At 42.3% G+C, this 12,919-nt stretch overlaps 1 protein-coding gene across 3 annotated transcripts in view; it reads right to left on the reverse strand.

Moving 5' to 3' along the window:
• The window catches only part of MTUS2 (microtubule associated scaffold protein 2), a 533,984-nt gene that overhangs the window by 145,482 nt on the left and 375,583 nt on the right, over positions 1 to 12,919 (reverse strand). For all 3 annotated transcript variants that reach the window (XM_081046099.1, XM_081046097.1, XM_081046098.1), the window contains one exon: positions 2,102 to 2,263. In XM_081046099.1, coding sequence (XP_080902225.1) covers positions 2,102 to 2,263 — 162 coding nt within the window. The remainder of the gene's footprint in view (positions 1 to 2,101; positions 2,264 to 12,919) is intronic.

A 12,919-nucleotide genomic window follows, 5' to 3' on the forward strand; every position in this document is an offset into this window, starting at 1 on the left:
CTAATGTCTAATTAGTTTATCATTAGAAAAGGTAAGTTTTAAAACCATGCAATTAAAGTTACTGTCTATTATGCTGTTCAACGTACGTTTTTAGAAGTCACAGAATTATAATCTTAAAAATTTGTGCTACAAAAAAAGTTTCTCTCTTCTGAGGAAGTGACATGTTCTTTTCCACCGACTGTGTTTCTGATTTTGCCATTATAGCCAAATAGCTTCAAGTCTCGCTTTATCAAGATTTTCTCTTTTCTGTTGCTTGGATTTTTATCCTTGTAACTGTGTTTTTCTGGGCCCTTTAGTGCATACTACCTGGGATCTTTTCTGAAATTAGAAAGTGACTAAATAATAAATAAATTAGAAAATAATTAAACAAAAATAGAAAGGGATTAAATAAATAATAAACAAATCCTCTTTATATTTAATCTAAACTTTTTTAGGTCATTCATTTTTAATCCATCTTACTATGAATTCTCGGTCTGCTGGATTGAACTGCAATCCAGTAGGTAAGCGGACAGATATATTGCTCTCACTCTAATTATTCATTTACAGATCTGTCGACCTTATTGTGAGCCCCTCCAGGGTAAGGAGGGTTCTAATTATCCTCGAATCCAAGTCACCTGTGGCTTAAAGTAAGCACTGAGGTGTTTGCTGAATAAATGAACCAGAGAAAAGTCACTCACAAAAAAGCTCACAACAGAAATCTAGTTTCAGGAAGCAGCCCCTGTCCTCCCAAGGGATGTCTTATTGTGGGTACATGTTGTTTCTATAATCGTGGAGGACAGTAATGAGCAGGTGACCGAAGACACAAGAGCTCGCCATCATTAGGCTGGGATCACCACAGGGAGGAAGCAAAGCATCACAGGTTAGAACATGTTTCCAACAGTATGAGTTAAAACAAAGGTTGGCATGACCGAGGTAGTTAGAATAACCCAACACCCCACAGTCCCCATAAGTCCAATCATTCGGGTTCTAACTGTGAACTGCATGCCCACCTACTTTTTCATTAGCTTAATGACGAACGAGGCAACGTGAAAGCTGACTTTGCCGTAGAAACTAGATTTAAGTTAGAAATTCCAACCAATGGAGTAAATGCAAAGCTAACATTTAGTGAATAAAATTTATCTTTTAACCACAGTAGTGTTGAAGTACACGGAAGCCTTAGGTGACGGAGTTAGAGGGAACGTGGGAGAGAAAATCCTAAAATCTTTACAAGGAGCTTTCTGCTTCGATCTCTATTGCACACCTTCCCCGATGTCTCAATTCCACTTTCTCTGGGTTTCTGTGCACTGACGGTGGTCCCCTTCCTCTAGGCAGGGGGACAAAACCAACGGTGGGCACTCTCGTTGCTATTGTCCTCCAGGGGATGAGGGCTCACCATCCATTCTCCCTGGCCGTAGTGTGACTTCCTGTAGTGCGTTAGGTGGCAAGCCGGAAACCACATGCTCGCACAGCCCTGCAGACAGAGGCCTGAGTGTGAGACACTGGAGGAGCAAGTGGGCAAGGGCCGTACTTGGGTTGCTTCTGCTGAGAAGCCCTTTGCTGTCACACCTTTGCATTGTGTGGAGGGGCAGGGCACGGGCATTGCTTTGCTGATCTGGGCCTGCAGGCACAGCGTGGCCCTGGGTCCGCCCTTCTGTGGGAGCTGTTGATCCCTGGGTCCCAGCTTCGGTGGCAGGCGCCTGGAGACTGCCAGGGGAACGGCTCTCCCGGGTCCCTGTCCAGGCAGCGGGTCCCCCTGGGATTACGAGACTCGTTTCTGGAAGTGCAGCCTGGAGCTTGCTCCTCCATTCCTTGTAACGATTTCGTCAGCACCCGCTTCCCCGAGCCAAACACCATTCTGCCTAAAAGAGCTTGATTCTTGTGTTTTTGTCAGCCAAACTGTGTGATTGAACAGATTACCAGTCAGGGGAAGAGTGAGAGGCAGTTGTGATCATTTAAACCTATGAGAAATGAACATGCCTTAAAACAATGGCGTTATTTATTATTATTAACGTGAACTTTTGAAACTCATCTGTCATCCCACTTAAATAGCTGACATACACAGGAACTTTGAAAAGACATCTTAATGCAGAAAGGGCACTGACTTCAAGGCAGAAAGTCTTACCAGCAGGTGTGGATGTGGATTTTGGTGCCGGAAGCAAACTCCTTCGGGGCACTGTCACACTGGAGGGCGCTGGGGGGGCCACCCGGCTGGCTCCCTTGGGTGCGTCTTTGGAGGGCACAGCTGCCTTCAAAGCTGGCTGGTCTTCGTTCCCAAAGGCTGAACCTGTGGGAGGCGGACAGCATGTTAATGACATCTTCATGAAAAATGGATGGACCTCTTGCCATTTGCAGTTGCCAACAAATCCCGCTTTAGAACTTGACCTGACTCTCAGCAAGTGGCCTCGAAAAGCATTTTTCTGGGACCAAGTGTGGAAAAGAGCTCCGTTTAGTCAGCACATAAAAGTCCTTCGTTCAGATCTGTGCGAGGGGCTCCACAAAAGCCATGAGCAGCCTCACTCCGCAGATGATTTTACACGCAGACACACACGTGGGTGTGCAACTGTATATGTATATGATAAGCATATATTTGATAACTCACAGAGGATGGGCAACTCTTTTGAGTCACAGGGTGAGTGACCCGGGAGAGGTGAGAATAAGAACACACACATGCACCGCTAGTCCAGGTGCTTGATTTCAGAAGCTCCCTGAAACCCAGCTAACCCCACCTGCAGAATAAGAAGTTTGGGATGAACGGAGACCAGTAGGGAGCATGGAGACAGAGAATCCCTTTGAAACTCATGAGGTTTCTTGTTCAAAAAGCCAAGGCCTCACCCAACTGAGAGGACCCTGAATTAGATCCTAGTTTATTTCAAAGGCAGAAGACATTTATTCATAATTTCAGTTCACTATTCAACATAAAAACAGACTCCTTGTCTATGAGACAGTTTGTTTATAATCAACTGCTCTGACGCTAGGGAGGCATGGCAAACTGGGATATGTGTGAGATTTAAATGTGCAAAGTGATTTTGGTCCAAACTTTTCTTCTACATCTTTCCAAACCTACAGACAATGACCCCACCATCTATTCCCTGTTAAGGGATAAATCTTCTAAATATACCTCTGAGTACAGCTTCGAGGCCTAATTTACTAAAGTAAATAAATAGAGAGCCTGAAAGTAATGAGATTACTGCTTGTTTGGGATAAAACCATCCAGTCGTAGGAACGTGACCATCTACTGTGGAAAACAAGCAATGACAGCTGGAAGAAGCATACAAAATTTTAGTGAAAGATTAAATTTTTTGTTTTCATTATTTTAAAAGGATAGTCATAACATTCTATTCAGATGGCGTCTGCGTGAAAATGATAACATTATTAAAATGGTTTTAGTGTTCAAAACATTGACAACCACTTAAGAGTAAGAGATTGTTGCTTTCTTCCCTCTGAATACCTGCAAGTCTGTTTAAAATCAGTGAGATCTGTTTTGTTTTTAAAGAAAAGTGTATTTAAAAATGAAAACTAAAGAACGTGCTACTTCCTAACATAGAACCTATGCCCTATTCATCTTTTAAGACACTGCGATTCTAATTTGGATCTGATCAAAATTAGAGTCAGGAGAATGCATCTCATCTATGCAAACAGAACAAACGTACTGAAACTCTACCCCAAGCCTCTGCACTGTGTGCTGGATGTCAGGAAAAAAAGCAAGCATGTGTTTGATCCAAACCTCGTCAGGAAAAGGCACCATGTACCTGCAGAATAGTGAGTCCTAGCTTCTGAATCATAGAGCAGGTCACCAGCCTAATCCTGGAACTCAGTGAATCTCTGGAAACTTGTTGGACATTTCAGATGGGCATGTGGGACTCAGCCACTAGAAGTATGTCACATGGCATTATCTCATGTTTAGCCTGCTGTTGACATATTTCCAGAATCATTTACTCACCAAAATGAGTAGTAGAAGCTGAATTGAGCACAAAACCTTTCACACCGAGTCTTTTATTTAATAATTGATTACAGTTTCTTGAGAAGGGAAATATCTCATATCATTTGTGGAGTTCAAATGTCCTTTTCTCAAATCTTCTTGTGCCTGGTATCATTCTCTTACATGAAATTTGTTATTCGATGAATATGTCAATTTAGAGATTTGGCCACTTTCCAGGCTGGGAAGTAATCTGGCTGTTTGAAATATGAGGTGTCAAGGAAGCTATGAACACCCCTCTGAGAGAGGTTTTTGCATTACCAAAAAATAAAATAAAGTAATAGAATGAAATAAAGTAAAATTCTATTATTGTCCATTGTTGTGGGATACAGCTGGCAGTAAACAGTACTACACTTTGAAAAACAGCTTAAATGGGCCAATAATGAAAGACACATTACTTGACAAATGAAAAGTACTCTGGAGACTTTCTGTCAAGATGGCAGAGTAGGTAAATGCTGTGCTCACTTCATCCCATGATCACATCAAAATTACAACTAAATTATGGAACAACCACCCTTGAAAACGCCCTGAAAACTAGCTGAAGAGAACTCCTATAACAAAGGATATAAAGAAGAAGCCACGTTGAGTCTGAATGTTGAATGTTAACTGTAATTGAAAAATAAACAATTTTAAAGTACTCTACATTTGGAAGTGGTACTGAATTCTATACGTGCTCTTGGTACTTCAGAACAATGCAGATAATAGGAAACCACTGCTTAATAAGAGGAAGGACACAACTAGAAACAAACAAATTGTGCTTGTGTGAACCAGAAAAATGTTTTTTTCTGAAGGATTCAGCCAGTGGAAGTGGTACATGTGTCTAATTCAGTCACCTCCTCCCCAACCAACCTGACACTACTCTGGCATGAATGAGCCAGATGGTAAATGGTATAGGCTTGGGACTGAGACGACCAGGGTGAGGAAACCACCCCCTCTGCCTCCAGCTCTCTGCACCTTTTTCATTTTTCATGATAATGGACCTCAAAGAGTTGTTCTGGGAATTTTCAAAAGCTAATGCAAGTGAATTTTTCAAAAGTTGATGCAAGAGTCATATGAAAAAAACTAAGAGTACTGTCTGGTGCATGGAATGCCCTGATGTGTTAGGCCTTAACACTTACAGATTCCTTTTAAGTCTACCAGCTAGTCAGTATAGTAAACCAGTTTTTCTTAGGAACTTGGAAAGTGTTTATAAATTTATATCAATGGGCTGCTCTCAGTGAGAAGAGAGGAAAGGGCTGAAGCAAATCTGGTAGTAACTGCAGGGTGAAAGGCTAAAGGGAAGAACGACAGTATGACTGTCTTTACAAAAAATGATGAACTACTTCAGACAAAGGAAAAGATGAGCATGAGAACATAATGGACCACCAAGCTTCAGAAATACAAAACACAGCCGATTACATACCAGTGAAATTGCTGGGATAGAGGGCACGAGCGTGTTCAACTTCCCACGTGGCTTTCCAAATTGCTAGTTGCTATTCACACTAACCACAGGTCGTGGCTGTCAGACTTTAATTAATTAGTAATTAATTCGGTTTTGATTTCTATGTTTCTAACAGGTTGTGAGGTTGAATATTTTTGTCGCATAGGTGTGTGTTATTTCTTCCATAAGATGCCCATTCATAATTTTTGTCCATTTTCTCACTGAAATGTTCCGCCTTTCTAGTCGATATACAAGAGTTCTTTGAATATTCTGGCTACGGAGCCTTAACTGGTATATATTCAAATGTTCTCCCAGTCTTTGGTTTGTATTCTTCATACTTACGGTGTCTTTGTTCAGAAGTCTTTCTTTTTTTTTTTTTTCTTTTCTTTTGTTTTAAAGGAGGGCACAGCTCATAGTGGGCCATGTGGGGATCGAACTGGCAACCTTAGTGTTATTAGCACCACGCTCTAACCAACTGAGCTCACCGGCCACCCCAGAAGTCTTTCATTTTAATGCAGTTGATTTTTCTCACTCTTTTCTCAACTGATTTGTACTTTATGTATCCTGGCTTTTCATTCCCTATATGATGTCATAACAATGTTCTCCTACGTATCCTTCCAAGAGTTTTAAAGTTTTGTTTTTCACATTTAGATCATTAATTCACTTGGCATGGGACATGGGGGCAGGGGTCGGATTTTTCATTGTTTTCTTTATAGACAGCCAACTGTTCTGGCTCTGAGTGTTAGACACTCATCTTCTCTACCATATTGCCAGGTGTCCTATGTCAATTTTCCATACAGGCATGATTATTAGGGTAAGCTAACAACCCCCAAATTTCAATAACTTAACATAACAAAGGTTTATTTATTGACCATGAATCATCTAACACAGGTACTCTGAATGGTCTGCTGTCCTGGGGTTTTCTACTCCAGGCAGGAACTCAGAGATCCAGGCTCCCTGTGTTTTGCCATTCTCTGTGGTTTCCCAAGGGACCTTAACATTCAGCTGATACATGGGGAAACAATGAATTGTTCATGGGAGGGTTTTATGGACCAGGCCCGGAAGTGTTGTGTGTCACTTCTGTCTTCATCCCACTGGCTAAATGGGAACTCAGCCACATAATAGACTGGGAGATGTAGTTTAGTTTATGTCCAGGAGAAAGGAAACGGTTTTATGAGCAGCTATCCACATGAGGCTCTATTTCTGAGCAATGTATTCTGCTTCATTGATCTCTTTGTCTATCACTGGCCAATACCATACTGTATTTAGTTACTCCAGTTTATAACCAGTAGTGGTATACTGCACCAGAAGAAGACAAGTACCATCAACCTTGTTCTTTTGCTTTACAAATTGTCTTGGGTAGCCTTGGCCCTTTCCTTCATATATAAATTCTAGAATATATTTGTCACTTCCTTGAAAAGTTATCAGAATTTTCAATGGACAAAATTAAGTCTTTTTCTCAACTATACCCTAATTGAATGAAGAGCATTCACAGATTTCACTAAGATCAGTAAACATATGCTGACCACTGATATATTCTAGCAGCCATGTTAGATGATAGAAATACAGAGAAGTCTGAATCCCATGAAAAACTAAACTTCAAAACAGGTGGTTCCAAAAAGGAGTGGCACTACTCTATAGGGGATCAAAATTTGTGCATATTTGGGTTCAAGAGATACTGGCATTTAATGGATGGGGTTGTCAGTACATCTGTTCAGAAACCACTCAGAAATGTAAGAGAACATGAAAAAAAAGGGGTTAATAAATGTTAGCTGAGGGGTATGAAGTAGGGAGAAAAGAACCTTTTTTGATGAACAATCATGTGTGATAAAGGGCATCTCCCTATACTATTACTAACTCTGTGAGATTCCAGCTCATCTCCTCAATTCACTTCCCTTTTCCATGCCAGTGGTACTCTCTGGCTTGTCACATTATCACCACCAAGGCTGGAAGGTATTCCTCCACTCATAGCTGTGACTAAGGCACCACAGCTTCCTGCTCCCCTGTGTGACAGTGGCCCAGCTTTCATAGATATCCAAATTGTCATATCCTCAACTTACTATTTGGAAGGTAAGATGTCCTTTATTAGAGGGGGAGGATTTGCAAGGTATGTTATTCTGCATGGTCCAGAAGCCAGAAACATAAAACCTAATTGCTCTAGACTTTTCTCTTTAAACCACCATGACCATCTGGCTTGTTCAGTCCCAAATTCTAGGAGAAAGCAATCTTATTCTTCCTCCTAGAGTTCATTCCCCATATGCTTAAATACCCTAAACTAATCAATGTTGTCTGTCAAAAATCTCATGGAGTGGGACCACTACCTTACACCATATGCAAAAACTAATTTAAAATGGATCAAAGACCTAAATGCAAGGGTCAAAATTATAAAACCCTTAGAGGAAAACATAGGTGTAAATCTTGATGGTTTTATGACACCTAAAACACAATAATTAAAGGAAAATATGCAAATTAGGCTTCATCAAAATAGAAATGTTTGTGCTTCAGAGGACTCTATTAATAAAGTGAAATGAGAATGCATAGAACTGAAGAAAATATTTGCAAATCACATATCTGATAAGGATCTAGTATACAGAATATATAAAGAGATTTTATAACTCAACCATAAAAAGACAAATAACCCAATTGAAAATGAGCATAGGATTTGAATAGATATTTCTCCAAAGAAGATATGTAATAGCCAATAAGCACAAGAAAAGATGCCTAACATTAGTGATGAAGGAAATACAAATCAAAAGTATGAAGCACTACTTTATACGCACTAGGATAGCTATAATAAAAATGCAGACAATAACAGGCATTGAAAGGGATGTGGAAAACTTGGAGCCTCCATACATTTCTGGTGGGATTGTGATATGGTGCAGCTGCTGTGGCAATAGTTTGGACATTTCTCACCATGTTAAACATAGTTATCATATGACCCAGCAGTTCTACTCTTAGGTGTGTGTCCAAGGGAACTGAAAACGTGTGTCCACACAGAAACTTGTACATAGATGGTTGTAACAGCATCACTGAGAATCATCAAAAAGTGGGAACAACCCATATTCCATTAGTTGCTAAATGGATAAACAAAATATATTCATCTCGAAACCCCCTCACCCTCTTCATCTATTCCCACCAAATTAGGTGTGAGTTGAAGCTGCTCTGATTCTACATTACAGAGAGAGGAAGACAAGCAAATTCAGGCCAGAAAAGGCTGTGCTAAAGGTAGGCCTGGGGCAGAGGAAGGTTGGATTTATAGGATTTATAGGATACCTGATCCCCCTGTGAAGTAGGAAGTGGTGCCTACTCAACCTTCTCAAAAGGATAATTCTGACTATAACTGAGGTCGGGATGAGAAGTTCGGGTTTCTGATCTATATTCCAATGCTCTTTTCACTACTTCATTTATTGGGACTGTCAATAGCTGAGCCGGAATTTTAAAAAGGAAGAAAAAATGGCAGCGAGGACAAACACTAAGAAAACCAGTGAGGTTCTTATGGGGATGGCTTGAGAAGAGCAGCAAGGCAGTTAACTGTATGATGGCATTACAGCCATATTTCAAGAAACAGGTGACATTGATTTTGAATATTTATCCATGCTATAATGATTAAACTACTCCACTGATTTTTAAAAACAATCTCAGGCAATCAGGCCGTATAACATTCTAGCTGCATGATTGCCTCATTGATGCATATTTCATTGATTTAGCTGCATGTTTTGCTTGGTGGCAAAATTTAGTTTAATTATTAAAGTATCATCTGAATTTTTTATTTCTCACTTCCTGCATATTTTAACCCAGGCTATATTTTATTTCTTACCTCAAAGTGCTGAAGTAAACCTGCTGTCTTACCATTTGGGCAAAGCTATTTCTTTGTCACAAAGAAACAGACTATGCCCTCTTTCTGCCTGGCTGTACACTAAGCAGTGGGTACAGGACAGGCATGGCCTGTTGTCACACAACTGCCGTTCCGGGGGGGCGGATGACACAGACCGCAAACAGACACAGAGCCAAATAAAATGATCACAAACTGTGATTAGCTGTGAAAACACACAAGAGGCAGAGCTAGAAGAAACACTCAACGGAGTAGGGGAAGCCTACTAGGTGGAGACGCTGGGGAAACCCTCTTGGAGGGGGTAACATGGAAATAAACATTCCTCTCCGCTGCACAATGGCCCCAACCTCCTTTAGACTGTAGTTTTAATGACATCATCATTGTTCCAGACACTTAGAATTAAAGCATCAGAACCGTCCTTGCATCGCTCTTTCCCTGGTGTCTACCAATGCAAGTCCGTGCGCCCCATTTCCCTTATGGACTGCAAAAAGAGGCAACTCAAGAGAACTGGGGTTCTTTATGCATTGTTCCCCGGTACCCTCGGTCCTCATGAAAGGAGGAGAAACGTGTGGCATGCATTTCACTACTCCCTCTTCACCTAGAGCAAATGGTCACTTCTCACAAAGGCAGGGGAGGCCTCAGAGTCCTTCTCAACACGGTTCCAGGAGTCCAGGAAATGATTCCAGCCTGAGACCAGGAGACATGTCCCTCGACACTCAGCTTCCTCATCAGGTGACAGCACGCATTTCTAGAGGTAGATGATTCCGTTAGGACCATGGGAACTTATGGATTCCCGTGGCGGGGCTCAGCTCCTGAGCCCTTCCCACGGGGCAAGACAGCAAGGTCTTCACAGCAATAATGGTAATACGAGCACCATCTGGGAGAGTCACGGACACCGTGACTGCCCAAATTCAATGCCGGGTTTGAAATGTATGAGTAATACTCTCTTTCAAGAAGTTAATTAAACCTCTGATGAAATGGCTTGTTATTTACGTATTTACCGTCTGTCATTAGGTTAATCTGAGAATTAAAGGAGAAAATGCACACAAAGCGCGTTGCAAAGTGCCCTGGGCTCCATAAGTGGTCGCTGTCATCACCAGTGCAGGCACCAGCACCTGCAGGGGCAGCTCTCTTTCATCAGCTGTCATCTCTGCACCTCTGTCCCACACGAGCCTGAGTAGCACCTTCTTTATGAGATCCTGTTCCCTGCAAGCCCTGTGGAAACACTTCACGACATCCCCGAGGCCACCAGATCCAGATTATGCCTGCAAGTAGGTGGCACTGAACTGGCAGTCAGCTCTGCTTTCACCAGGTCTGCTGCCTTCGAGAGGCAGGCTTCCCAGGGCCCCGGGGCCGGCACCCTTCCCCAAAGTTCCTTCCTCTGACAGTGATCACAACTAAGTCATCAGAGAAGACGAGGAAAAAACCTTTGTCCCCCACTTTCTGTCTTGCCCCCTCCCAGGCACTCGCCTCCCTGAGCCCATTCTGATATACAGCAAAGTGGGTCCTCTTTCTTATTTCTGATCAGAAAATATGGGGGACATGGGTGTAGGTGAGTCATAGTCCAGGGACACGAATGGAAAAGGGAAATTAGGCCTGTATGAATGGTGCCCTCCTCCATCGGACAGAGCTGTGCCATTCTGTGCCACGCGCAAGTCTCCCCGTCCTTCACAGCCCAGTCAAATGCCACTTTCTCTGTAACATCTTCTCTCAGTCCCCGCTCTGGGTAACAGAACTAGTTTAAGAAACACCGCTGGTTCACACAGAAAGCGAAGGCCGGGGTGGAATTCCCTCTCCAAGTCACAGAAGCAATCACAAAAGATGAAAGCCAGCATCATCCAGTCCAAGACTTTTGAACCCTACATCGTAAGCTGCCTTTGATTTGAGAAATTCTCTTTGATATTTACCAAGTTCACATTCCCAAAGGAGAGAACATAGTCAAATACGGATGGAGGTTAGTTACTTAAAAGACCAAGGGCTAATATGATATTTCAAGAGATGTTTGAGTAATTAAAAGCAACTTTTTACCATTCCTCTTTTACATCAATAAGACAAGTTGCAATAAATCCCTTCTCCCTATCTGAAGTACTTAGAGGCTTGAGCCATCATCCAGAATGCTCTGGTTTATCGACATGTGACTCTTTCAGTACTTAATACCTTGGGGGAAATATTTAAACTGGAGCATTTTAATTAGACGTTTAATATGGGAGTTGTTAAAAGATAAGAGGATCTGATTTGAACTTGATTTAAATTGTGCTGAAGTTATTAATATGGTATAAGAAATTAGAGAAATGAATCAAGGGCTTACATATCAGCTTTTATTAATAGAGTAATAAGAAAGTTTAGGTGTTCCAGTTCTATAGCTTGGATTTTGTGCTCTAATACAATCTCCTTTTTGTGTCATAGATCCCTTTTTATGAGTTGTTTTGAGGCACCTAAGGGACTCATGGATTATTCTGTGTCAAACACTGCTTTACTGAGCCACTTTTTAGCCACCAACGCCAAGTTAAATGTTGAAAAGTGGATCATTGCAACTGAACCCCAAATTTCTTTCCCATATAATTATAGGGGCTGCTAGAAGGAGCCAGATTGTACCATCCAGCTAGGATTTCTTGCACCCTCAAAAAGAACCCTTTTTACTCAGTAGCTTCTGGGGAATATGAAATCTTTAAGGGAGAAGAAGTCGAACAGCCTTTTAGGAAATGAACAGCCTATTGCCTTGAAGGAGGCATGTCAACTTGTAAATCAAAATAATATCCATTACTTGAACTTTCGGAATTTTCTCTTCCCTCCTGGGAGCTGGGAAATGTCCTCTCTTTCTTCACAGTCCAAGAGGATAGTCATCTTTCTCTGTGTCTTTTTCAACATCCTCGTTTTGTTTCTAAAGAGCAACTTCAGGACTCTTTTCCTTCAGCCCAGACTTTTTCAACAGGGCATCATCCACACTGTGGACCAGATAAGCCTTGGCTGGAGAAGGCTGCCCTGGGCATTGTAGGGCGCCGGCACCCCGGCCTCTATCCAGCCCACGCCCAAGTTGTGACAATCAAAAAATGTCACCAGACTTTACTAAATGTCCTCTACTGGTAAAAAGCACCTCTAGTTGAGAACCACTGCTCTAGCTGAATGAAAGACAAAGACTCAATCACAATACAGTATTTTCTTGTCTTGTGAACTAAGTAAGTACTTGTTGTGGGGACAGAGCCCCAGAAAGCAGTTTCCAGGCTCTCGGCCTCACATAGAAAGGTGCTGGCTTGGGTAGTAAATGGCCATCAACTGAAATCAGAAGGCCAGCAGCTGTGGCTAGTTGGCCGACAGCTGTAACCCGTAAGCCATTCGCCACTAATATAACTGCTGTGGCTACGCTAGCAGAAAAGAATGGGGGTTAACGAGAAGATGGTGGCTGAGCTAGCAAGAGCGGATTGCAGATAGCATGGTGGATTGTGGGTCACAGATTGCAGAGAAGTGGACAGCAGGTTGCAGATAGTGTGGTTCCTGCTTCCTGTTCCTCCAGCCCAGCCGCCAGCGAGAATATAGTGGTATGACTCCCCTACCACCTATGGCTCCGTGGGTGTTCCTTTTTGGCCTCACCATGTCCTGCGTTCTTATGTGGGGAGCGGGAGCTGAGACCCCGCAGGCCGCCTCGCACAACAAATGGCGCAGCGAGCAGGGTCCCCTGCACGACAATGGTCTTAGTGAAAAATGAGACTGGTAA

This window comes from Rhinolophus hipposideros (assembly GCF_964194185.1).
Source record: "Rhinolophus hipposideros genome assembly, chromosome: 4".
Taxonomy (NCBI): domain Eukaryota; kingdom Metazoa; phylum Chordata; class Mammalia; order Chiroptera; family Rhinolophidae; genus Rhinolophus; species Rhinolophus hipposideros.